This window comes from Corythoichthys intestinalis, chromosome 3 (assembly GCF_030265065.1).
Source record: "Corythoichthys intestinalis isolate RoL2023-P3 chromosome 3, ASM3026506v1, whole genome shotgun sequence".
In the NCBI taxonomy this organism is placed as follows: Eukaryota; Metazoa; Chordata; class Actinopteri; order Syngnathiformes; family Syngnathidae; genus Corythoichthys; species Corythoichthys intestinalis.
In genome coordinates, this window is record NC_080397.1 from 50,117,747 (window position 1) to 50,145,481 (window position 27,735).

Below are 27,735 nucleotides of genomic sequence, written 5' to 3' on the forward strand. Positions count from 1 at the left end.
GTACAAGTCTTACTATCTGTGGATCACTTAAACAGAAAGAATGTTAATAATGTCATTTGTGGATTTATTGTTATAACAAACAAATACAGCACTTATGTACAGTATGTTGTATGTATATATCCGTCTTGTGTCTTATCTTTCCATTCCAACAATAGTTTACAGAAAAATATGGCATATTTTAGAGATGGTTTGAATTGCGATTAATTGCGATTAATTACGATGAATTCATTTTTAAGCTGTAATTAACTCCATTAAAAATTTTAATCGTTTGACAGCCCTAAAAATAAGCTATGATTAACTCATTCACTGCCCCGTTGATGGTTATAGGGAACAATCCATAGGAACTGCAAAGGTTGGCAATGAATGATCATGTTTCAATGCCACTGATGGTGATACACGTCCAATCCATTCCAAAATGGATTGTGACTATCATTCACGTCAATGGCAGTGAATGAGTTAAAGAAGCCAGCTACAGTTGAAGTGTGAAGAGGAGGGCAAGAGCGCACAACACACTTGCACACTGCTCTTGCTGAATTCCTGAAGGGTGAAGTTCCATGGCTCATGCACCGTCACGCTGGCAATAAAACAGACACATGCATCATATATTATTTAATTATAGTTACTTTTGGAAGGTTTGCTGATTACAATTTTACTTGTATTTAAAAATGTCAACAAAAACATTGACATTTTCAAATCTTTATTGTCATATCTTCTGCTTTGGCCGCTTTAAACCAGACCTTGTGAATCTCAAATTGTGATTGACTTTTTCTGCTGGTGATGCCATGCTACGCAATGTATTGGTACAGCACAAGGCCGTTCCAGCCTATACGCAGACTATGCAGCTGCTTAGGGCCACCACTAGGGGCCCCCCAATCTGGCAACCTCATTTTATATGTTGTTAATAGAGCATCGTGAATAATGTGGCGCACATTGCCGTTTATCTATGCAAAAATCCATTTTCTGTTCATTAAAATCTGGCAACCTGGGGAGTGACGTTGAACCTGCTTTGCCATGATTGGTGTTCAAACTTGCTTGGAAAATAGATGCACGCATATGTCGAGAGAATTTATCCTTCTGGAGCAGAGAAACGAAAGAAAAGGAAAATCGGAGAAGAAAAGAAACAACAGTATCGTTACCTGTCGCCTACACGCCGCCTAATATGGACTGCTGTCACCGTACAACATTCGGATACTCAGCAAGGGACGTCATGCCGTCGCTGTTTTAAATGCGGCATGACAGCATCGTAATCAATGCAGGCGGACGATCACGACGTGGCATTCCTGCTCTTTTCTTTTCCACACATTTTTCTTGAATCTTCAAACTACGACTCAATAATATGCTTCAATTCAGTGCCCATTAGGGGTCCTCCCATCGCGGATGAGGTGGAGATGAGCGTTTTTTAGAGCTCATCTCCCGAGTTGTCTCCGATCAGCTTGCTGCGGGGCTGGCACCTCCCAACTCAATGCCGACCGAACATGAGTACTGTATATAAAAATGCGTAGAGGAAAATTAAACCCCGAAAAGTGACCTGCGTGGTACCCCCAGTGTGTGATGCGTTTAATTGCGATCACGAAAACAAAAAGAGTGATCACAAAATAATGACAGTCTAGAAGGAGTAGTAATTTTGAAATTTTCCGTGGTCCAGGAATGAGTTTCTGTTTCAGAGATAAACCGCGGCGGGCGATGATGTAACACATGAGGCTTCTCCTTTTTACGCATGCGTAGTTTGTGCAAATGCAGGCTTACCTTGCAGAAGCGGGTGGCCTTAAACGAAGTGTGGACAGGTATAAAAAAATAATTGGCAAAATACCCTGGAGAAAATTAACTGTCCTAGTGTAGTCATTTCATTTGTATCTGACATTATTATCAAGTAGTATGTCATGTATAAGCCTATGGTAAATCTACTTAATTAATTGCGTACTCCCAACAGTACACGTTTTTGTTGACGAATATTTTCCTGGGCTAAATTTTGTTCCATATAATCATATTTTGTACTTTGGATGATTCGAAGGCGCTATTGAGAAGTAGAGCTGGGAATCTTTGGGCACCTAACGATTCGATGACGATTACAATTCAGATGGTCCGATTCGATTCTAAAACGATTATTGATGCACCCCCCCTTTTTTTTTTTTTTTTTTTTTTTTTTAAATATTTTGTACATTTGTTCCAAAATTGTTCAAAAATACTCTCAGGCTAAACCAAACTACTATTTCAGTATCAAGTTAACATATAGCAGTAAACAAATATACAAAAATAACAGTAAATAAAAAACTCCAGTCCCCATTCTGTATCAGCAGCTTTAAACTACATTCAATTAATTTAATGTTGTGAATCAACCGTTAAAGTTGTTAAAATTGCTCCCGTTAATCCATAATTTCCCTTTTGTCAACTTTCGAAATATGAAAGTTTTAAAACTATTTTAAAGATAGATTCAAGTCAATATTTTACCGATTTAGGAGTATTTTAGATAAAAAGTTAATTAGGTTTGCTTGGAAGGTTCGCTACAACAGCCTTGCAGAGAAGTGTACTGCTTTAAGATGGCGGCCGTTTACTACGTCTGCATCTAGCTTTTTGTATATGTGCTGCAAACACTACCGCTACCGTAGTGCATCTAGTCTTATATAAATGATATCTACCGTAACATTATGTGGATGACGTACTTTTGTAGCAGCTTCAGGTATGTTGTTGTGTTTTTTTATCTCGTGGCATGAGTTGAGCTAGAGCCGTGAGTTGAGCATTGGCATTACCTGAGGGGCCGGGTAATGAGAAGCATGATGTTTAGCTACTCTCGCTCCGTTGCTCATTGACCGCGCGGCGCGCTGAGTGTGTTGTACTTCCGCTTTACTTGGCATATTTCAGTAATCGGAATTTGGACGTTTGTGAATCGTTCTCGAATCTTCCATGGCCGAATCGCGAATAATCTAAGAATCGGAAATTTTGCACACCTCTATTGAGAAGTATCTTGGAATTGGAGGTGGAGTGCCGTCCTCTTCACAAGATGGATTATTTCCCCAAATGTACAATTCAAGGTAATGTTTGGCAATGTCGTGTACATAGTTATGAGATGAAGAATCAGGAAAGATGCGCATTAAGTTACAGTTTTAGTACATTTTTACAAAAATATGGGCCCCTTGGCATTATTTTGCTTAGGGCTCCCAAATGACTTGGGCCTGCCCTCGTACAGCAGTTAGCTTCAAGACCTTCCAAAGTTGGACAGACAGTAAGGACACACTAACACATTAACATCCACACACACACACACCGTCTCATGTATACTGACCCACACGTAAAGTGTCTCACAAAAGTGAGTACACCTCCTGCATTTCTGCAGATATTTAAGTACATCTTTTCATTCGACAACACTGACAAAATGACACTTTGACACAATGAAAAGTAGTCTGTGTGCAGCTTATATAATAGAGTTAATTTATTTTCCCCTCAAAATAACTAAAAATATAGCCATTAATATCTAAACCCCTGGCAACAACAGTGAGTACACCCCTTAGAAACTACGTACATCCCTAAATGTCCAAATTGAGTACTGCTTGTCATTTTCCCTCCAAAATGTCATGTGACTCGTTACAGGAGTGCTGTCAGCATTGCTGCAGAGATTGAAGAGGTGGGGGCTCAGCCTGTTAGTGCGCAAACACGCCGCTGCACTCTACATCAAATTGGTGTGCATGGCTGTCACCCCAGGAGGAAGCCTCTTCTGAAGACGGTACACAAGAAAGCCCGCCCGTCTCATCAGACCATAGAACATGGTTCCAGTAATCCATGTGCTTTGTTGACATGTCTTCATCAAACTGTTTGCGGGATTTCTTGTGTACCAGGTACTTATATTATGTACCCAAAACAAACAAACAAACAACAACAAAAAAACAAAAACAGGTCTAAAATTTAGTTATGCGTAATTTATTTTTTTCCTCTTTGTCAAAATAAATACAGACTAGCTAAACGTTTTTTTTTTTTCCAGAACATCAAACATTCAAAATCAATTTTATATATAATATATAATGTAAATAAAATAAATGTGTTGTTTTATGTTTAACATTATCTTTTTAAAGTTTTTGGGCTCTGAATCCAAAACTGATCTCAAACTTTTCTGTCATTTTATGTTCATTCCTCACATCTCACATACTTACTATGTTGTTACACTGCTCATGCAAAAAAAAAAAAAACTATATTAGACTAACTATAACTATAACTAACTATATTAGATTTTGTAAAAATTTATAATTACTGTAAATTAAAAAATATATAAATATGCATATATTTTTTTCTTTAGTTTTGCTAAACAAGTGCATATGTTAACAGTGTTTTTAGTATTTTTTATTTTATTATTTTAAGGAAAATGGGGATCTATTGTTCAAAAACAGAGATTTTGAATTTGGCACCCAAAAATTAGCTTAAAATATCTGTCAGACGTAGAAAAAAAAAAAAAAAAAGTGTTCCCCAGTGTTATTTACATTTCATCATTGCATTTGTCATTGTATTATTTGTGTAATGAGTAAATAAGTGGTTGATTTTTTAAAAGTTAGTCATTAAAAATCCTAATTAACGTATGTTTAAAATTCATATAATCAATATAAAGCTAATAAGTACATGTAATAGATGTCGCTCTCATTTTTCACACGATTCGACAAAGTTCTTAGATATACTTGAGATATTTTTTTTCAATACCTGTTGTAAAGTTGTGTACAGCAGGTGAGCAGTTGTGTTGTCATTGTCACATTGGTGCTGTTCAATATGCTGTTGAGGTACTGTGGGCACTCCAGTTTGGGGATGTACAGCATGCCTGCAAACACACATACAGTGGGCAAATAAGTATTTAGTCAACCACTAATTGTGCAAGTTCTCCCACTTGAAAATATTTGAGAGGCCTGTAATTGTCAACATGGGTAAACCTCAACCATGAGAGACAGAATGTAGAAAAAAAAAAAAAAACAGAAAATCACATTGTTTGATTTTTAAAGAATTTATTTGCAAATCATGGTGGAAAATAAGTATTTGGTCAATACCAAAAGTTCATCTCAATACTTTGTTATGTACCCTTTTTTGGTAATAACGGAGGCCAAACGTTTTCTGTAACTCTTCACAAGCTTTTCACACACTGTTGCTGGTATTTGGCCCATTCCTCCATGGAGATCTCCTCTAGAGCAGTGATGTTTTGGGGCTGTCGCTGGGCAACACGGACTTTCAACTCCCTCCACAGATTTTCTATAGCGTTGAGATCTGGAGACTTGCTAGGCCACTCCAGGACCTTGAAATGCTTCTTACGAAGCCACTCATTTGTTGCCCTGGCTTTGTGTTTGGGATCATTGTCATGCTGAAAGACCCAGCCACGTCTCATCTTCAATGCCCTTGCTGATGGAAGGAGATTTTCACTCCAAATCTCTCGATACCACCTACCACCTACCTCTATTTTGGTTTCATCTGACCATAACACATTCTCCCAGTCCTCTTCTGGATCATCCAAATGCTCTATAGCGAACCGCAGACGGGCCTGGACGTGTACTGGCTTCAGCAGGGGGACACGTCTGGCAGTGCAGGATTTGAGTCCCTGGCGTTGTGTTACTGATAGTACCCTTTGTTCCTGTGGTCCCAGCTCTCTGTAGGTCATTCACTAGGTCACCCCCTGTGGTTCTGGGATTTTTGCTGTCCACTTGTGATTAATTCTGTACCAATCTTATGCATCATGGAACTGATCAATTGGTCTCTAAGTACCTTGGACATGATCTCCTCAACAATGTGACCTACATCGAGCCAACGGCCATGTCCGGCCAACACTTTCACGTCTGGATTTACGGAGGATAGCTGGGGGAGATGGAGGCCCATATGTTTCAAATGATGACGAAAATCATCACAGAGATTCGGGACCAAGAGAGGCTTGTTCGCGTGAGCCAAGCTAGGACTGACGAGGAGTGAGCCACCTGCGCAGTATGCGGCGGAGGAGGGCTTCCGTGTCTCCCTCGGCTGTCCTCCATCAACTGGAAGATTTCATAACCGATCAATTCTCACCGAATCAATGAGCTAACTGTTGATTGACTGAATGACCCAAGTGCAATGTCTTATCAATGACTACTGGGAAGATAATTAATGAGTAATAAAAAAATTAATAAATATAAATAAATAACTTGTATCACAATGTGAAAATGATCTCAATGTGAAATGTCTACTCTATCAAGCAAAGATTGATTTTGGTTAACTGGGGACGGGATTTAATAAGCCCAGGCTTCTCCCGCCAGCCATTGTCTTTTCTTAATCTTATCACAATGCTATCTTGTAACTGTCAATGATACCGATGATGATGACAATAAATAATAAACAAATGGCGAGTTTTGAATTAATTAGGGATCAAGCCAATGAGTGCATTTTGTCCCTTGACTGACGAAGTAATTTTCCTTTAGTCCACAGGAGGTTGTAAGGCAGAGAAAAAGGAGAGTGGACACAGGCACATGAATGTACATGCGCTCAAAAAATAACGTTCACAAAAAGAAAAGTGCTTTATGTAGTGTATTTATGATGCCCTATTCTCACACAGTAAACAACAATGCAAATAGAACTGGCATTCACAAATTCACAATCAAAATAGAAGTGAAAAATACACATAAAACTTACTCAGACTTTGGTCAAACTCTATTTAACATTTTAGCAACTCATTTAGCTAAACAAATACACTGGATGGCAATATTTAGTCACAATATACAAACTATGATGCTGGGAGCCATTTTCAGGAACCTTGTTTGTTGTGAAGACAACACTCAAATGAACATCATCCACAATGGACCCGAGAGGAAACTACAGCGTCAGTTGAGAGACAAAACGCACTCATTGACTTGATCCCTTATTAATTTAAAACTCGCCATTGACACCTTGTGGTGTATTTAAATCAATACCTTACATAGTTAAAGAGTGACACTGTGAAATACTGCAGCATGGCCATGTGACGTCATTGCCCTGGGAAGTGAACAACAATGGCGAGCTACGAAGGGTTTAAATATCAAATTATTATAACTTGTTCTAACATTTATCTTTTAAAAACTAGATGTCTTTCCATCCGTGGTGCCATTAAAGGCAAAACACTACTGCTTTTGTCCACCGGCATCGCTAAAATCGACCAAAACTGAAAAGTTACCAATTGTTTCTTTAAAACACAGGTTCCTTTATTAGGAAAAAGGCAGTAAAGCTTTGAGTAGCTTTGAGTAGCTTGTTGTTTTTAACACAAGCTAAATTCAGAAATGTGGCATGAAGCAGTAATTCTGTCCCTCATATACTTTCCTCTTATATGCATTAATATATGAACTAGTAAATAGTTATTTTTGTGGATTGAGGGCATGCACTGCTTTACAACAATTTTTTCCCCTAATTTTCAGTGTTTATGTTTTATTTTCTCATACTATTGTTGTTGGTTTATTAAAGTGTTCAACGACGCATTGCAGCTGCATATATATGCAGTTATGTTCCAAAAAACTGCTACAACTCATCAAAAGTAATAATAACTAATTAATTCCAAGAACGGACACTAAGTGCAAGGACAAATGGATCCCAGATTAATTCCTATCTTCAGTCTAGTCATATTAATATGACATATGTGTGTGAATATTCATGCAAATGTGTTCCCAATACGATGATTCAAATCTGACTGTAGGAAGTGATGGCGCATACCCAACACTACATCTTTTGTTAAACTCTTACTAAGAAGGCTCATGAATGATATTAATTTTTTGTTTATAAAGGTTAAATTAAGTATAAATAAAGTGCAGTCACCTGCGACACAGGCCGTCATTAAACATGAAACACTGCCTGCGATCAGAGCTCGGATCCCGCAAGAGGAGATGTCACTTTGTCTCTCTGGAGCCATTGTAGCTTCAATAATAAAAATAAGAATGAGAATATTTTCTTAAGTAGTGACTTATTTGTTGCACTCACTCATGGCTGCGATTGTCAAGCCCAGCGAGGCGAAGTTGGAGAAGCCGCACAGGGCATATGTGGCGATGGTTTCAGAGTGCACCTGTAATGGGAAATGATCACATGAATTCAATATATTTTTCAGCAATGCTTTTTAGGGGCCATTTACACGACAACGGCACAGGGGTGACAACGCATAAATGTTTCCAGATCAGCAATTTAAAGTGTAGAACACAGTAATATGTGAATCACTCGTACATGTGGATATGTTGACATCCTATTCTATGCTGCCTGATCGCTAATCCTGGCACTGACATTCTACTTGAGTGTGTCTAATTGCACCGAGTCATTCGTGAAACCCATCAGACGTGTGATAGACCTGCAGCAGGGCCAGCCCAGGCCATTTGGGGGACCTAAGCAAAATAATGCCAAGGGGCCCATATTTTTGGCCCACCATTTCGTCACAGTGTACTGTGAAACCCATACATGCAATCCAACCCATACGTCCATATTTTGTATATTAATCAGATTTTGTTGCACTGCATACTTCAAACTTCTCACTAGAGCTGGGAATCTTTGGGCACCTAACGATTCGATTACAATTACGATTCAGAGGCTCCGATTCGATTATAAAACGATTATTGATGTACCCCCCTCCTTTTTTTTTTTTTTTTTAATGTACATTAGTTCCAAAGTTATTCAAAAATCCTCTCAGGCTAAACCAAACTACTATTTCAGTATCAAGTTAGCATATAACAGTAAACAAATATACAAAAATAACAGTAAATAAAATACTCCAGTCCCCATTCTGTATCAGCAGCTTTAAACTACATTCAATTAATTTAATGTTGTGAATCAACAGTTGTTAAAATTGCTCCCGTTATTCCATTATTTCCCTTCTGTCCACTTTTGTCAAAGTTTTAAAACTATTTCATCATTTAAAGATAAATTCAAGACAAGATTCTGCCGATTTAGGAGTATTTTAGATAAAAAGTTAATTAGGTTCGCTACAACAGAGCCTTCTAGAGAAGTCACTGCTTTAGTACTGCTTTAAGATGGCGGCTGTTTACTAACGCCGGAAAGTCTGTCATTTCGCATCTCGGTTCAATAATACATGTTCTAACACCGGCGTCGTCTGTCATTTTGCATCTAGTTCTACATATATTTGATATCTACTGTAGCCGTATGTTTGTAGCAACTAGCAACTGGGCGTTGTTTGTGGCGGCTGTCGGCTGCAGTCAGGTATGATTGTTTTTTTTTTTATCTAGCGGCATGAGTTGAACATGATATTCACTCTTGGTCCGTTCCTCATTGTGTCCCAAAGACCGCGCTGACTGTGTTTTACTTCCGTTATATTCCGGTATAATTCAATAATCGGAATTTAGATGTTTGTGAATCGTTCTCGAATCTTCCACGGTCGAATCGCGAATAATCTAAGAATCGGAAATTTCGCACGCCTCTACTTCTCACCCCAAATGATTGTCTGTACTTACAGTAGATAGCGCCAAACCTTTTTCTAAAAGAGGAAAAGAAAGAAGTTAAGGAGGAACTTTTATTTTTTAAGCTTGAAATTAAGTATCAAAACTCACAAAAGTCAAATAAAGCAAACTGTAGTAAACAAAATAGAATATAAATTAAACAATTGCCAGATTGGGGGCCCCCTAGTGGTCAGGGGCCCTAAGCAGATCCATAGTCTGCGTATAGGCTGGGCCGGCCCTGACCTGCAGACAAGTGGAAATGCTGCGCAGGGGCCGCACAAGGGCCACGACCCCTTGCTCCACTTGCCAAAACCAGTCACCGCCGCAACCCCCCAACCGACATGGCAAACCGCGGGACAACTCGTGACCATAGGTGAGTGTTCAACAAAAACCTTACAGGTTATGCTTCATAAGAGTTAAAGCAAGCCAATATATTTAAAGCCACGGTAACATTAGGCACAGTTTCAACATCAAAATAGGAAAACAAAAACTGGTGCTGAATGACTCAAAATGTACTGAACATGCACATTTGCCTACAAGAGAAATGCCTACCTCATTGGCTGCCACTGACTATCACCACTATGTCTACAGTGTATCACAAAAATGAGTACACCCCTCGCATTTCTGCAGATATTTAAGTATATCTTTTCATGGGACAACACTTACCTGTACAAAATGACACTTTGACACAGTGAAAGTAGTCTGTGTGCAGCTTATATAATAGAGGTAATTCATTTCCCCCTCAAAATAACTCAAAATATAACCATTAATATCTAAACCCCTGGCAATAAAAGTGAGTACACCCCATAGAAACTACGTACATCCCTAAATGTCCAAATTGAGTACTGCTTGTCATTTACCCTCCAAAATGTCATGTGACTCGTTACATGAGTGCTGTCAGCATTGCTGCAAAGTGAAGAGGTGTGGGGTCAGCCTGTTAGAGCTCAGACCATACGCCACACTCTACATCAAATTGGTGTGCATGGCTGTCACCCCAGGAGGAACCCTCTTCTGAAGATGGTACACAAGAAAGCCCGCCTGTCTCATCAGACCATAGGACATGGTTCCAGTAATCCATGTGCTTTGTTGACATGTCTTCAGCAAACTGTTTGCGGGCTGTCTTGTGTACCATCTTCAGAAAAGGCTTCCTCCTGGGGTGACAGCCATGCACACCAATTTGATGTAGATCACGGCGTATGGTCTGAGCACTAACAGGCTGACCCCCCACCTCTTCACTCTGCAGCAATGCTGACAGCACTCCTGTAACGAGTCACATGACATTTTGGAGGGTAAATGACAAGTAGTACTCAATTTGGACATTTAGGGGATGTACGTAGTTTCTATGGGGTGTACTCACATTTGTTGCCAGTGGTTTAGATATTAATGGCTAAAATAAATTAACTCTATTGTATAAGCTGCACACAGAGTACTTTTCATTGTGTCAAAGTGTCATTTTTTCAGTGTTGTCCCGTGAAAAGATATACTTAAATATGTATCTGCAGAAATGTGAAGGGGGTACTCACTTTTGTGATACACTGTATTACCGTCAATTGCAGACAATGAGTTAAAAACTACCAATTCATTATGTTTCATTGCTTCAATACTAGTTTCAAATAGTGTAGATTTAGGTAAGTGGTAGGATTTTTCGGGTTACGGGTAAATTTTGCTGTACGGAGGGCAAAAAAGAAGGCATTCTTACAGAAATGTATTGCTTGACATTGTTGATATACTGCGGCCCACCGGCCTTGCGCCTCTTAATCAACACCGACAGTTTCTGATATGCCACGAACTCGTTGAGGAAGGTCTTCATGCCCACCAACTCAGCCACCATGAAGCTGTCCTCCCATGAAACCCCCATCATGAATGTCAGGGGCATAAACAGGTACGAGCATATCAGCTGCAAGATGGTAAGTAGTTTGAATTCATTTTACTTTCAGTAATATATTGTACATTATTATTTGAAATTATTTTGTGTGTGCCGTTTACCGAGAAGCTGAGCTGGGGGAAGTCAAACATGGCCCCCAACCAGGAGAGGACGCCGTCGAAGAAAGCCAACAGTGCCATGAAGGACAAGAGGTTACTCACCACGTTGGCCACTATTCCCACAGCAAAGATGGCCCCTTGCGACGCTGCCTCCAGCATGTTAGTACTCCCCCTCAATGAAACAATACATATTTTAAATACCTTTGCTTTGTGTGCTTTGCACTTTATCTGTAACACCCGGTGTTGACAGAATAGCCTAATCCCTGGCTAAAAGGAAAGTACAGGTAGTCCCCGGTTTACGAACGAGTTCCGTTCCCACGCTAGCGACAAACCCAAATTTCCGCATAAGTCAGAATTAACTCTTTAAAAAAATAATGATCCAAAAAGTCCAAAAGTATTTTATTTTGTTTATTGATGGAGGATACACTGGCCTCTGGTGGCAGTGTTGGGTGTGGCTGGACTGTCACCTCAGCTTCTATGATTGTGTAGGAGACTCGTCTGACATGGATATAGGACAGCTGCTCTCTCATTTGGCCAACATAAGACTGTAAATTTTTTCAGCTTAAGTTTAGAGCTACAGTTTGTGGACTTATGTGTGAACATTTAGCTATGAAAATTTTAAATACGTTAGCATTCGTAGCATTTAAGGTAGCGGATTTTTGCTAGGCAAATTAGGACAATTTAATCAACAAAGTTTACATCTTGATCAGGCAAGATGGACGTTTGAACACCAATTGTTTTTTTCTTTTAATTTTTGTCTTAGTCTTTTAGACGAAAATACTTATTAGTCTCAGTCACAGTTTTCGTCGACGAAATCTTATACAAATTTCATCTAGTTTTAGTTGACAGACAAAATGTTTTCATCTGTAAAATTCAAGTTTTAACCCCCCCCCCAAATAAAAAGGTTTCCAACAATTTCGAATGACCATAGACAGATGAGCGCAAATTGTAGCGTCTACAAGGACAATGTCAACTTTGAGATGATAATACACATTCAGCAGGAAAAGCAGTAGATTATTCAATTAAACTTACATAGAAGCCACAAACTGTATGTAAAAAACAAACAAACAAACAAAATAAAGTTGTCTGAGTGTTGAACATCCTCTATACTTGCTAACCAGAAAAGTCAAGTGGTTCTTTTTTGACTGGCCAGTGTTTTAAAGAGCATACGACAGGAGACAAAAAGTCTTAAATAGCATTATTATGTGAATTACAATAATATTTTGAGACGATTCGACTATATACAACAATTTAGCAAAGCGCAGATGACGAGAAATTAGTCTTTTAATCTGCCAGTTAGCCACGCTTACCATTATAGGGCTCTAGCGTCCCCAACAGGTGGATGACGTCAGCGGGAGACTGGGCTCATCGGTTTTACTACTCAACCCATTGAGGGGGAATTATTCAGAACGAGGAAAACGTGACGAAGAGAGCCGCAAAATGTCATTGTTTCAGTCTCTCTACTCCAATATTTTTACAGGATATTCTTTTTATCCAAGTATTTTTCTCCAGTAGCTAAATAGATAGCTTCAGAAGGACCAGTCAGGCTGTCGAGGGGGAACTATTGACAACGAGGAAAACGCGACGAAGAGAGCTGCAAAATGTCATTGTTTCTGTCTCTTTACTTCAATATTTTTACAGGATATTCTTTTTATCCAATTATTTTCCCCAATTGCTAAATAAATGGCATGGTCATGACAAATAACAGTCTTGTGCTAAATGGAATATGAAATAATAAAAATGCACTTATTCAGGACGACATGACAAAATTACTCCATAATGGTCAAAACTGTCGACTTCACCTTTACTGTCGCACCTCCCAAACGATATTTTGTGACACCTAAATCGGACATATATCATTTCTCTTCCCCGGCGTCGGAGAATGCAAACAAACTAAGAAGCGTGACAGCTAGCCGACATGCTAACCCGAACCGAGTGATGTTTCAAAGTCTTCGAAGCCGAAAATCTCCCATAACTAGCCCGGATTATTTGACATGAAGACTGGGTTGTCGATTGTCTTCGCGGATCGGCAAACCGCCCGGGGGACAGCAATTTACAGTTCGCTCCCCGGAGGAGGGCGGCTGCAGTTGTTGTGCAGCTAACGTGCAGCTAATGTGCATGAGGAGAGCTTTTTATATCCCTACCAATGATCAAACGTAAGCAGTCCTTTATTTAAAGAAAGTTTGTAATGTTTACTTTGTAATCGCTGTATTCGTATTTGACATAATACAAAACAAGATGTTTACTCACTTCCTCGTAAGTCCAATGGTCCCACATTAGTAAGGGCTTGTTTTGGCCAATATCCACGGTGAATGGGAACCTTTTGAAACTCCAAAAAGGCGCACTCGCCTCTCCCTCATAAAGCAAGATTTTTCTGCAGCCGTTTGGCTGGCGTGATGCGAAAAACAAACGTATTAATCCACAAAATCAGCTGAATCCTCAGTCCTCATACACAACAGTACGGCTGTTTAGTGAAGAGGACGCCTTCACCCGTACACGTCACAGCGCCCTCCTCCTCAATGCAAGACTGAAGCGGGAAGTCCCTCATTTTCATGGCGCGGGATTAAAAAAACGAAATAAATATAGCGATCGCTTCCACACACATCCAAGCGGTCCATATCATTCAGGAGCATAAAATACCGCGTGTATTATGAAATAAACATTCGTGTCACATGCGAGGACGTTCGCCATTCTGAAGCTAATGCTAACGCGACCGTAAATGCTATGCTAACGCTAGGAGTTACATTTAGCATCTGATGATCACTCAGCACAAACCTTGAAAGGTTAAAGCAACATTGCATATTCTCTCTTGCCAAGATAAGAAAACAAATCTTACCGTGTTTCCAAACAAGCAAGATGGAGCGCAGCCTCGCTCTAGACGCAACCTAAACTTCGGTGAGGAGAGTCACGGAGAGGCGCAGCAGATCTCACATAAGTGACACGACCCAAGCTCTGCTAAAATGTAAGCTGAGGTACTCCACTAACAATATGAAAATGTCATGAACTGTTAACATTACAGAATTTAGAAACAATGTCGCATCTTCGTCTCGTTGTCGTCTCGTCAGACGCAAACTGGCATTCGTGTCTTTATGTTCCAGTCCCCGAAGCCACGTTTTTATCTCCTTGTCGTCATAAAAAAATCGTTCGTCGACTAAATATTTTCGTTATCGTCATTGTTGATGAAAACAACACTGCTGTGTTATATTTACTTGCCTATATGCTATGGTTTATCTTACCCTTTGATTTTGACATCACGACACGCTTTTGTGCTCGGTGTCTCTGTTTCTGGCCAGAATATTTTGGAGATAGCCAGCGAGGCGGGAGCGGAAAGCAACGACGCCGTCAACAAGTGCGTAGCATCCACCTTACAAAAACAAGGAAACAGTGAATATGCAGCCCTTTTACAAATCCCAACAATCCGATATGGTATTATCTATAATGTAAATAAATAAACAAATTAATTAATAAATAAAGATCAATACAGGATATCTTTATTTTAGATACAAAAACAATTGACAGATCTGCAGGTTTGACAATTTTTCCTTGTTGGGGTTCAATTAATATATAGTGTATACACAGTGGTACCTCTACATACAGAATTTTCAGGTTAAGACACGCCTCAACAGGAAAATATTGCCTCTTGTTAAGAAAGAAATTTCAGGATACAAAAAGAAAAAATACTGTATGGCTGGTAGTCGCGGCTCCCAGAGTTTACTGAATGTAGCATACTTATAGCTGCTCTGCCATTGGCTATTGCCAGGCATTCCTGGCATCCAGTTGGCTAAGAGGGACCTCTACTGCATGTGTACAGTAGAGGAATATTTTCTACTGTCTTGTATTATCTACAGTGGGGCAAATAAGTATTTAGTCAACCACTAATTGTGCAAGTTCTTCCACTTGAAAATATTAGAGAGGCCTGTAATTGTCAACATGGGTAAACCTCAACCATGAGGGACAGAATGTGGAAAAAAAACAACAGAAAATCACATTGTTTGATTTTTCAAGAATTTATTTGCAAATCATGGTGGAAAATAAGTATTTGGTCAATACCAAAAGTTAATACTTTGTTATGTACCCTTTGTTGGCAATTACGGAGGCCAAACGTTTTCTGTAACTCTTCACAAGCTTTTCACACACTATTGCTGGTATTTTGCAGATCTCCTCTAGAGCAGTGATGTTTTGGGGCTGTCGTTGGGCAACACGGACTTTCAATTCCCTCCACAGATTTTCTATGGGGTTAAAATCTGGAGACTGGCTAGGCCACTCCAGGACTTTGAAATGCTTCTTACGAAGCCACTCCTTTGTTGCCCTGCCCGCCCAAAGCATTATGTTTCCACCCCCATGCTTCACAGTGGGTATGGTGTTCTTCGGATGCAATTCAGTATTCTTTACACGAGAACCTGTGTTTCTACCAAAATGTTCTATTTTGGCTTCATCTGACCATAACACATTCTCCCAGTCCTCTTCTGGATCATCCAAAAGCTTTCTAGCGAACCACAGACGGGCCTGGACGTGTACTGGCTTCAGCAGGGGGACACATCTGGCAGTGCAGGATTTGAGTCCCTGGCGGCGCATTGTGTTACTGATAGTAGCCTTTGTTACTGTGGTCCCAGCTCTCTGTAGGTCATTCACTAGGTCCCCTCGTGTGGTTCTGGGATTTTTGCTTACTGTTCTTGTTATCATTTTGACGCCACGGTGTGAGATCTTGCATGGAGCCCCAGATCGAGGGAGATTATCAGTGGTCTTGTATGTCTTCCATTTTCTAATAATTGCTCCCACAGTTGATTTCTTTACACCAAGCATTTTACCTATTGCAGATTCAGTCTTCCCAGCCTGGTGCAGGTCTACAATTTTGTCTCTGGTGTCCTTCGACAGCTCTTTGGTCTTGGCCATAGTGGAGTTTGGAGTGTGACTGACTGAGGTTGTGGACAGGTGTCTTTTATACCGATAATGGGTTAAAACTGGTGCCATTAATACAGGTAACGAGTGGAGTCACCTCGTTAGAAGAAGTTAGACCTCTTTGACAGCCAGAAATCTTGCTTGTTTGTAGGTGACCAAATACTTATTTTCCACTGTAATTTGGAAATGAATTCTTTAAAAATCAAACAATGTGATTTTATGTTTTTTTTTCTCCACATTCTGTCTCTCATGGTTGAGCTTTACCAATGTTGACAATTACAGGCCTCTCTAATCTTTTCAAGTAGGAGAACTTGCACAATTGGTGGTTGACCAAATACTTATTTGCCCCACTGTATTAATTTACCAAAACGACTAATGCAGTAGATGATTGTATTGTTGTCCCCCCCATGTGTATTCTGTTATCTTGCTCACCCCAAAGGAGATGAAGACTCCCAAGAGGGTACCAGCAATGCTAGCAAAACCTCCTGTCATAACTGCATGCATCTCGGACATGGTTAGCTCACAGATGTAGGGTCGAATCAACAGGGGGGTTTCAGTCTGAAATATGTTGATTTGATGATGATCACCCAGTCATGGCATATTGTTGTCATGGCGACACACCTGCCCCAAGAAGATATTTGCGGCCGCAGCCGTCGATTCGACTGGAGACGTTCCCATGGTAACTTGCATTATGAAGCCGATCTGTCGACAGGAAGCGCAATCTTAGGTGTTCTTGTATTTTCCTTTTCAAACACATTGGCCGGCGCCACTGTTTTCTCACCTTGCTAACCAGCCACTGCATCAAGCCCAAGTGGTAGAGCACAGAGATGACGGCGCTCAGAAAAATCAGGATAGGCATCACCTGTGCGCATAAAACTTTAAAAAACAAAAACAAAAAAACTCTTTCATCAGATTTTTTAGATTAACAAATGTCACAAAGCAAGCTTACACCTTAAAGATGAAGAAGTGCTTTTGGAAATTGTCTCCAAAGACAAAACGAGAGCCAACGTCTGTGTAGGATATGAAGATCTGCACGGATGACATTATGTCACGTATTTACCGCACAAAAATCGAATGGAATTCAAATATATTTTATATGTTTTATACTGTATGTCATATAAGCATAATTGTAACATGTTAACAGGATGATACACACTTTTTTTTTTAAATGACAAATATCTTATAACCATGTTTATGTGTGGTGTGCATATATACGCATGTACCTCAACTTTTTTGCCCATCCAGTCCAGTGCTTGTAGGCCAAAGGAGGACCTGAGCGCAATAAGACCAAAGACAAACTGCAGCCCGAGACCGCAGAACAATGCTTGCCATGACCACTATAACATATAAATAAAATAGGTAGAAAAAGTTTGGGACATTTTGATCAATAGTGGGCGAACTCCATTTTTGTCATTTTGAATTCAATGTGTGTTCGCATGATCTACCCTGAAAGGATGTTTGGAGAACAGCATCATGAGAAAGATGAGGAGCAGCAAACCAAAGAAAGACATTATTTGTCTTTTTCCATGCTTGCCTGTGTCCAGTATCAGCCAGCACACGAGGCCCACTAGCACACACGTGTATATTAGCCTGTAGATAGGAGATCCGCAAAATTACCTTGCACGGCTACACACATACAGTGGTATCTGAACCTTTTGTAATTTCTCACATTTCTGCATAAAATCACCATCAAATGTGATCTGATTTGTCAAAATCACACAGATGAAACAACAGTGTCTGCTTTAACTAAAACCACCCAAACATTTATAGATTTTCATATTTTACAGTTTTTCTCAAATGTCAGAACACATTTCAGGAAACCGCCCTCTGTTTTCTCTAAACTCTAAACACAAAACACTTTTCTCAAGCTAGCTCCACAAAAACTCGCATTCTCTTTGCAAAACGAAACTCTCAATCCAAAACCCAAACTTTCAACCACAAAACTGTTGCTCCTAATGCCAAGACTAAACTTTGACAACAAAATGGTCCTCACAGCTTGCAAAAATGTAAACACTATTAGATATCTATCGCACACTTCAATAAAAATTGAAAACACAATGTGTGATGTTCTAACTGCCCCATCATCTGTATAGTAATCATTAGTAAGTCACAAATAATTTTTAGGGGGATTGAACCCCATTTATTGATGACAACCTGTACAAATGTACTTTTCCCAAAACAAATATTTCAAAGGAGAACAAAAGCATACATGGGGATACATGTCACAAATTCTTGTATGTACAGTAAAGAGGTGCTATGGTGTCTGTGGGAGGGGCTGTGCGGGGGCCTGCGACTCACGTCGTCGGGTGGGGTCAGGCCACAGGACCTCGTCCACATTGCAGGCTATGTTTTGTGTCGCCAGGCAGCGGAGGAAGAAAGTTCTGGCATGCCGGACCCAGCCTGAGTAATCCCCCACATCATCACAGGCCAGGTCTATGGCCCTGAGAAGGTTCTCTCTACTATATGGCTCCCGGTCATACACCTTCCACCGCCATGATGAGAAGAACTCCTCTATGAGGTTGAGGAAAGGTGTGTAGGGTGGCAGACATACGTTGAGGAATTGTTGGTGTATATTGAACCACTCTCTAATCTGGTTGGTACGGTGAAAGCCGATGTTATCCCAGATGATGGCATAGATAGGAGGAGGCTGTGCTGGAACCAGATTCTGCTGCTCACGGTCAATCAGGATATCCTGTAGCTCTCCCAAAATGTGAGGAGACACTGGTTGTTGAAGGACCCAAGGAGAGCATCAATTTTGAGTCGTTGTGCATTCTCAAGAGGCCAGCGTGGATAGTCTCATGTGTCTTCAATTTTGAGTTACCGTGTTTAAGCAATGACGCACGTGCTTTCATTGTGTTCAACTTTTGATGTCTGTGTCTACCATTTTGCATTGTGTGAGCAAAATGTGTTCAGTGAATGAGAATGTGTTCATATGATTGCGCAAAGTGTGTTTTAGCAAGTGCGAAAGTGTTTAGCCTAAGTGTGAATGTGTTTAGAGAATTGCAATTGTTTTTAGAGTTTTGTGAAATTGGAGATTGAGGTGAAATGTGTTCATAGTTCAGCCAACTAGTGGCAACTGGTCATTGTGCTCAGAGATCAAGAAATTGTGCTTTAGCAATCGAGAAAAACTGTAATGAGGATAGTATGCAAATAATGACAGAAGGGGAAAATAAGTAAGTGAACCATCACATTTAATATTTTGTGGCCCACCCTTTGGCAGCAATAACTTCAACCTGACACTTCCTGTATCTGCAGATCAGTTTGACATCTGGCACGTTGATCAGAACTAATGTTGGCCCATTCTTCTCTAAAAAACTGCTGTAGTTCAGTCAGATTCCTGGGATGTCTGGCATGAATTGCTGTCTTTAGGTCATGCCACAGCATCTCAATGGAGTACAAGTCTGGACTTTGACTTGGCTACTTCAGAACATGTATTTTTTTCTTCTGAAACCATTCTGAAGTTGATTTACTTCTGTGTTTTGGATCATTGTCTTGTTGCAGCATCCATCCACTTTTTAGCTTCAACTGTCTGACAGACGGCCTTAGGTTTTCCTGCAAAACGTCCTGATAAACTTTACAATTCATTCTTCCATTAATGATTGCATGTTGTCCAGGCCCTGAGGCAGCAAAACAGGCCAAAATCATCATGCTCCCTCCACCATGCTTCACAGTGGGGATGAGCTGTTGATCTTTGAGAGTTGTTCCATTTTTCCTCCACACATGACGTTGTGTGTTACTCCCAAACAAGATCTTGATCTTCTTTGCCTTGAGGAACTTTTAGGTAGAGATTGAAGTATGCGACGGAGCACCATCCTGCTGCAGAATTTGTCCCTTTTTATGGTTGGGAATGTAAGAGGCAGCTAAGATTTGCTGATATTTCAGACTCTTTATGTTGCCTTCCACCCTGCAGATCTCTCACACACCCCCATACTGGATGTAACCCCAGACCATGATTTTGCCACCACCAAACTTCACTGTTTTCTGAGTGAATCTCAGATCCATGCGGGCTCCAGTAGGTCTCCTGTAATATTTGCTGCGACTGTGGTGTAATTCAATGGACGAGTCATCTGAAAAATCCACCTTTTGCCACAAAACAGTGAAGTTTGGCAGTACTTCAATCTTACTTACTACTTCAATACATACTTCAATCTCTACCTAAAAGTTCCTCAAGGCAAAGAATATCAAGATCCTCCAGGACTGGCCAGCCCAGTCACCAGACATGAACATCATTGAGCATGTCTGGGGTGGGATCAAAGAGGAAGCATAGAAGACGAAACCCCAGAATGTTGATGAACTCTGAGAGGTATGCAAGAACTGCTTTCTGTCATTTTCCTGATGACTTCATCAATAAATTGTATGAATCCATGCCGAAGCCCATGGAAGTCATACAAAATATTAAATTTGGATCTTACAGCACCAGTACTTATTTCGCTCATGTTATGTAACATATTTTTGTATTCGAAGTACATTTTTTGTTCAATTTTCACACTACTTTCTGTAGGTGACAAAACCTTTGTCTTGCCAAAATTGGACCTTTATGTCTTCATTAAATGATAAATCTTTTTTTAGTGAAACAAATATATTTGTGTACATTCAACATCATTTGGGAGAGTCTTAGCTTCCATCTGAGCCATTTCTGAAACCAATTGAATAATTAAAAGTCAGGTTATTAGCAATTGTTTCTGCAAAATAGATAAGCGACAAAACTTTTGTCAGGGACTGTAAACATTTGAGTATTATTGAATTTTATATTTATTTTCATGATGTTTTGATGTACAGTAAATATGGCTCTTACAGCACATCACTTCTTACCATCTGACTTGAATCCAGTGCATGCTGATAAACTCTCTGACAGGAAGAAGCCCCTCCCAAATCTGGTCACCGTAGCGCCCCATCATCCAATCCCAGACGAGGAAGAAGAGCACGAGCAAAGAGATGACCAGCAAAACGAAGGCCCGACGAAAGTTTAACACACAGGCTGCAATCACCAAGGCAACCCAGCCTGTAATAAAGATGCTGGTAAAAAATATTAGAATATCATAAAAATATTTCAATAATTCAATTCAACAAGTGAAACATGTGTAATATAGTCTTTCTTAGACTGACATAAATACAGTAACTTTTTGTTGCCTTCATATTTCAGGATTTTTCCTAATTTGACCGGGAAAACTGATTAAGTATAATTTTTCTATTATAACATTTCCTCAGTGTGCTGTTTAAGTGCAGTTTGCAATTATCTGTGTTCTTCTGAGGTCATATTGAACCCTGGTTATATTAGCTGTGCCAAGGAATGGTACAAGGGAAAATTGAGTCTGAGAAGGATTTTCCTGGAAGCAGCTTGTTAATGCTCTGATGAAAGAGTGTCAAACTCAACACAATAATATATTTGTATACTTTCAGTATGGGTTCAGAGTCTCGGTAGCCATTACCGTTACTGAGGATGTGAAGCGGCGCGTTACTACAATTTGGTTAAATGAGCTGCGAGTTGTCTGATTGTCTGGGAGAGAGCAGAGCGGGTAGGGGGCCGTGACAACGTTGCAAACGGGATGATGATTGGCTGGGTGGCTCGTTAGCATAGCATTGGCGTTCTTATTAGCATTAGTTTTTCGTCTGGTGAAAGTCATCTTAAATTCTCGGGCAACTTTTGTTTTTAACATACAGTTAGTGGCTTCCTGGTGCGTACAATTAATTGAAAATAATGCCTGTTTTCCTGCTGAGTGTGCATCGTCATCACCAAGTTGGCGTTGTCCTTGTAGATGCTACAATATAATAATAATTTGTTTTTTATGACCAAAAATAGTCATTTGCCCTAACCTTTTCTTGAATGACGTATCCATGAACCTTGTGGGAAACAACTAGGCCAAAGATAGGAGAGGCAAGAGATTTAGACTAGAGCCTCACCTGCATACTCAAAAATATATCTACTAGCATATAGCATAAAACACAGACAAGGCTGAAAAAGCAGTTTCTGCTCTTGCACCCCTCTTTAAAATAAACGGCTGTATTTTAAGCCAAAAGAACTGTTGTGTTTGATAGAACAATATGTCTATATGCTGCCATAGCAGATTCATGGCGGATTAAGCCACCAAACTATTTTTAATTTATCCGTTTAACCCTGAAAACCCCTGTTTACAGACGTCGCACAACCGCTTTTGTTTCAACCTGGCCATAAAAAGAAGGTAAGTAGTCGTAGTTATTATTTGAAATGTCTGTCATTTTTAGCTTAGAATCATTAATTGATGTCTAATGTTTAGTTGTTGTTGTTGTTGTTTTTTTTTAAAAATGCGACTTTAAAAAATTATTCACTCGCATATTTTAAACTTTTAAACAAATTACATCACAATAAAAAAATTTGCGTCTGTAAAAAAGTCACGGATATCTACCTTATAACTATCCATTAATTGTATATTTTTTTGTATAAATAATCGATCCAAACAAAGAAAAAATGAATAAATACATAAAACGTTTAAAAGGGTAAATATATGAAAAAGAACATCTCCACCACTCCTTGATGTCTGCAATTTCTGCATCGCGACCCTTGTTATATAACCATGTTTCATCCATAAAATCACTCCAAAAATCCAGCTGTGGCCATTGACAGCTGTGTCTTGACACTCAGTGATACATGCTACATGGAATTTTTGGATCGAAACAAGGTAAGTGCGCGATAATATCTGGTTAAAGTCATGGCGTCTGTAATTCTGCTCTCGCGTGCTCTCACCTCCAGATAGGGTTTTGCTGTTTAAAAAACATTTTAACAAAATAATGCCCTTCCGTTCAAAAGTTTCCTTCCCCCAGAAAATTGAGATTTTAAGCTTTCTAATGATGTATCCCACATGCATATCGGACAATTTTGAAATGTGGCCAAATTGGGGGTCTCAGAGCGGAACTTCAAGTCACCTGAGTGTTTTCCGCCATATATTTAGTCATATTTTCTGTATGTAAATTTTCTTACACTATGCCGAGCATTTTCTCCACCGTCATATGTATTAGGGGTGTTACGATACACACAAGTCACGGTTCAGTACGTGCCTCTGTACGGGGGTCAGAGTTCGGTGCGGGTTGAGTACAACAGGAAAAACAAAACGGCTTTTTTTCTCACAACATTTGAAAGTTTCTATACCGTTACACTTGTATATGGGTGAAATTTAATAAAAAAATGTAAAAAGTGTGACCTATGTTTTTTTTAAATGAGAAAATTAGTTCAATTCAATCAGTTAATATAAGCATATTCGATGTAAAAGATGTTATAGAATGTATAATGTAATAACGTGTAGAACATGAAAAGTATGTCATTTACTTTGCTGAGTAACTACCGTATTTTTCGGACTATAAGTCGCAGGTTTTTTTTCATAGTTTGGCTGGGGGGTGCGACTTATACTCAGGAGCGACTTATGTGTGAAATTATTAACACATTATGATATCATTTCACAAATTATTTTAATGTTTTGGAGTGACACTGATGGTTTGGTGAACTTGTTAGCATGTTTTTATGCTATAGTTATCTGAATAACTCTTAATAGCTATGGCCACGTTCGCGTTCTGCCTTTGGCAATGTGTTTTTAATTGTATTATTGACTTTTTTATATTGAAATGCATGCTTTTAGTTTGTGGTGCTTTCACGCCCACGTGCGGGCACACTCGCACTTGTTTACGCGAAGAACGCTCACACGCCAGAAGAAGACGGACAGCTCCGCAGCGTCTCTGAGCGAGTGGGTGAGAGAGAGGGACACGGCTGTGAGCCGACGTTCATTGTTTATGCTTGTAAAATATCTCTACAGAGGCAACGCCTGTGTGTATCATCTTTTCTGTTGTTGTTGTGTGTTTTCCACCCGCGATCGGACACTTAGAGCCAGTTGTGTGGTTGTTTGAACGATGTGCTAATGCTAGCGAATGCATCCTAACCGTTTGTGTCATTGCTGTAATAGCACCTAATTATCATTTATTTACGTTGATGTGAACCTGTTTGGTATCGAGGACGAAATTGATTCAGCAAATTATACGGACGTCCAGCATCGTCATTTGGGAGTTTACCTCGCTGTATAGCCAGGACCAAGCTGTAGCATCCTGGTGAGGACAGTATATTCGCATTTCGTTGTTCATGCATCATGTAACATCATACTGTACACTTATTCAGCATGTTGTTTTCTATTGTATTTTTATATTAAATTGCCTTTCAAGATGACATATCTGTTCTATGTGTTGGATTTTATCAAGTAAATTTCCCTGCAAAATGCGACTTATACTCCAGTGCGACTTATATATGTTTTTTTCCTCTTCGTTGGGCATTTTATGGCTGGTGCGACTTATACTCAGGTGCGACTTATAGTCCGAAAAATACGGTAATTACTCTTACACAGAGGTAACTGCAGTACCAACTCAATCACATTTTGGGAGAAGTAATTTGTAACTGTACCTAATTACTTTTTTAAAGTAAGATTAACAGCACTGTGTATCTACTGTATAATGTACCCCCAGGAGAGGCGTGACTAGAGGGAGCAAGGGCTGTCAATGCAACCCCAATGACAGAGTAAAAACCTTTCCACTGATTTCCAACGTATTTCAACTCACCAGCCACCACAAGCACCTTTAGAAGAAGTCTCAGGTCATGTCCATGCTGCACACAAAAACCTTTCAGAGACTCCACTTTAGCCAACAGCAGTCTGAAATCTCAAGTGAAGAATAGAAAATGAGGTGAAAGTGGCCATTACAAGATAACAATAAGTATGGATGCCGATCTAATGAGGTAAAATGTAAGAAATACTGTGTTTAAACATTTTAAAGTACAATAGAATAGGTGTTTATTTGTTGCTTGACCACACTTGTACCTCAAATCATTAATACTTTGAAGTTTTTTACCCCCTGAAAGGGATAGTAAAGAAATAATCATTGCTTTACAGAAAAAAAAGGTTTTAATTATTCCCTACAGGGAGAGTTCAGGTGTAAGATAAAGAAAATATCCATATTTATTTTAAAAGAAATACAGTCAACAGATTCAGTTTGTCCACCACAGTCCCAAGATTCTGCGACAACAAGTTTTTTTTCAAAGTGTACATGTTTACGGTATAAATCTACACAGTGGTGTGCGGTGTTATGAAAAAGTATCGGAACCTTTTGGAATTTCTCACATATCTGCATAAAATCACCATCAAATGTGAGCTGATCTTTGTCAAAATCACACAGATGAAAAGACAGTGTCTGCTTTAAATAAAACCACCCAAACATTTATATGTTTTCGTATTTTAATGAGGATAGTATGCAAACAAGGACAGAAGGGGGAAAAATAAATAAGTGAACCATCACATTTAATTTTTTGTGGCCCACCCTTTGGCAGCTATAACTTCAACCAAACGTTTACTGTAGCTGCAGATCAGTCCAGCACATCGATCAGGACTAATCCCGGCCCATTCTTCTCTACAAAACTGCTGTAGTTCATTCAGATTCCTGAGATGTATAGCATGAATCACTGTCTTTAGGTCATGCCACAGCATCTCAATGGGGTTCAAGTATGGACTTTGACCTGGCCACTCCTGAACATGTATTTTGTTCTTGTGAAACCATTCTGATGTTGATTTACTTCTGAGTCATTGTCTTGTTGCAGCATCCATCCACTTTTTAGCTTCAATGGTCTGACAGGTGGCCTCAGGTTTTCCTGCAAAACATCCTGATGAACTTTTGAATTCATTCTTCCATTAATGATTGCAAGTTGTCCATGCCCTGAGGTAGCAAAACAGCCCCAAATCGTGACGCGCCCTCTAGCATGCTTCACAGTGGGGATGAGGTGTTGATGTTTGTGAGCTGTTCCATTTTCCCTCCACACATGACGTTGTGTGTTACTCCCAAGCAATTCAACTTTGGTTTCATCAGTCCACAAAATATTTTTGCCAAAACTTCTTTGGAGTGTCCAAGTGCCTTTTTGGGAACATTAAAAGAGCAGCAATGTTTTTTTTAGACAGCAGTGGCTACCTCCGTGGAGTCCTCTGATTAACACCATTCTTGGTCATAGTTTTACAAATACTTGATGTACAGAGATATTGGACTGTGCCAGTGATTTCTGTAAGTCTTTAGCAGACACTCTATGGTTCTAGTTGTATTGAGTTCATTTTGTCTACACTTATAGATTAGTCGAATTATTCTTTAATCCCAGACAGTAGTTATAAGTGGTTTAATTACCTGACGTTTCGGCGAACACTTCCGCCCTCGTCAGAGAGTCACTGGTATTTGTGTGACATGCCTTTATCAGCTGATGGATGAAGGCGTGACTCACCTCTCAGATTGACAGGCGAGTCATGCCCTCTGCAGACACTCTTCCAGGATGCTGGTCCAGGTAGTAGAGAGCATGTATGCCCCCTCGTCCCTGCTGATGGTTCTTGGGCCCCGCTTGCGGATTTCAATGGCCTCTCTGATCCAGCGCTGATGTTTATTTTCTTTCTTTCTCTAGGGTTCTTTTTTTTACCTCTCTGAGTATTCTGCGCTGAACTCTCGGCGTCATCTTTGGTGGATGTTCACTCCTTGGGAGAGAAGGAACAGTGCCAAACTCTCTCCATATGTAGACAACTTCTCTGTCGATTGATGAACATCCAGATTTTTTGAGATGGTTTTGTATCCTTTCCCAGCTTTATACAAATAAATAATCCTTGATCGCAGCTCTTCAAACAGCTCTTTTGACCGAGCCATGATACACATCAGATAATGCTTCTCATCAAGACATTTCTTACCAGGTGGGTGTTTTATAGTAGGCAGGGGAGCTTTAAACCTCTCATCAGTGATTGGGCACACACCTGACTTATAATGTTTGGTAAAAATTGGTTTCAATTACTCTTTAAGTCTCCTTAGGCAAGGGGTTCACTAACTTATTTTTCCCCCTTGTGTCATTGTTTGCATGCTCTCGTCATTGTTAGAGGCAGGAATTTGAGCACTACTTGTTTTGGTGTGCAAAGGGTTAATGAGTGTGTGTGTGTGAGGAGTGGGTGTGTCACTGTCACTCTGTCACCTGATTAATACCACCTGTGACTACCTGGGAAGGTTTGATTGAGGTAGGAAGAGAGGAGGCAGGATGCCAATTTTCTGTTAACTGCCAGCATTTCATACGCCAGCATTTCATCTACTAATACTCCATCCGATCGAATTAGATTGACTCTTGCACGCTCATATGTGATATGTTTACGTTTGGTTCACTTTAAGTTCTACACGATCACGATGCACATTTTTGTGATATATATATAGTAGACAAACGTGCGTCACCTATTGAGCTCGAGCGGAGGGGAAAGTGTCAAAATTAGACTGTAATAGTCATGTGATCAAAGTTTATGATACATGCGATCACATTAAGATGGAATTAGACAAATGAACGCCACTGGATGAAAGTCCCAGCCCCACGCGAGTCTTCGTGGATGCAGCGCGTCTGACAGAGCCCCGCTGTCCCCTCTATGTAAGTAATTGGACACTCACACAATAGTCATGAAAA

The 27,735-nt window shown here is 39.8% G+C and overlaps 2 protein-coding genes across 2 annotated transcripts in view; one reads left to right on the forward strand and one right to left on the reverse strand.

The window, feature by feature from the left end:
- Nucleotides 1-456: 456 nt before the first annotated feature.
- LOC130913536 (solute carrier family 28 member 3-like) lies at nt 457-27,367 on the reverse strand. Its single transcript, XM_057832212.1, has 16 exons — nt 27,286-27,367; nt 24,840-24,938; nt 21,081-21,270; nt 17,714-17,858; nt 17,492-17,605; nt 17,220-17,297; nt 17,050-17,130; nt 16,890-16,970; nt 16,701-16,826; nt 14,606-14,733; nt 11,373-11,541; nt 11,086-11,283; nt 7,930-8,011; nt 7,768-7,866; nt 4,681-4,795; nt 457-574 (listed from the first exon to the last, which is right to left on the reverse strand). Exons 1-16 carry the CDS (start codon nt 27,365-27,367, stop codon nt 457-459), a joined length of 1,905 nt encoding a protein of 634 aa, XP_057688195.1.
- ntrk2a (neurotrophic tyrosine kinase, receptor, type 2a) overlaps nt 27,303-27,735 on the forward strand; it is a 281,961-nt gene continuing 281,528 nt past the window's right edge. The window contains exon 1 of the mRNA XM_057830849.1: nt 27,303-27,699. The gene's annotated coding sequence lies outside the window, so the exon portion shown is untranslated. The remainder of the gene's footprint in view (nt 27,700-27,735) is intronic.

Bases quoted from the DNA above. Each gene is read 5' to 3' on its own strand.
- LOC130913536 (XM_057832212.1), bottom strand. From the start codon at position 27,367: ATGCTGGCGTATGAAATGCTGGCAGTTAACAGAAAATTGGCATCCTGC. The intron at 17,606-17,713 runs GTAGATCATGCG...TATATGTTATAG, and splicing joins TCTCCAAACATCCTTTCAGG to TGGTCATGGCAAGCATTGTT. The intron at 8,012-11,085 runs GTAAGAATGCCT...TTCCCATTACAG, and splicing joins ATGTCAAGCAATACATTTCT to GTGCACTCTGAAACCATCGC.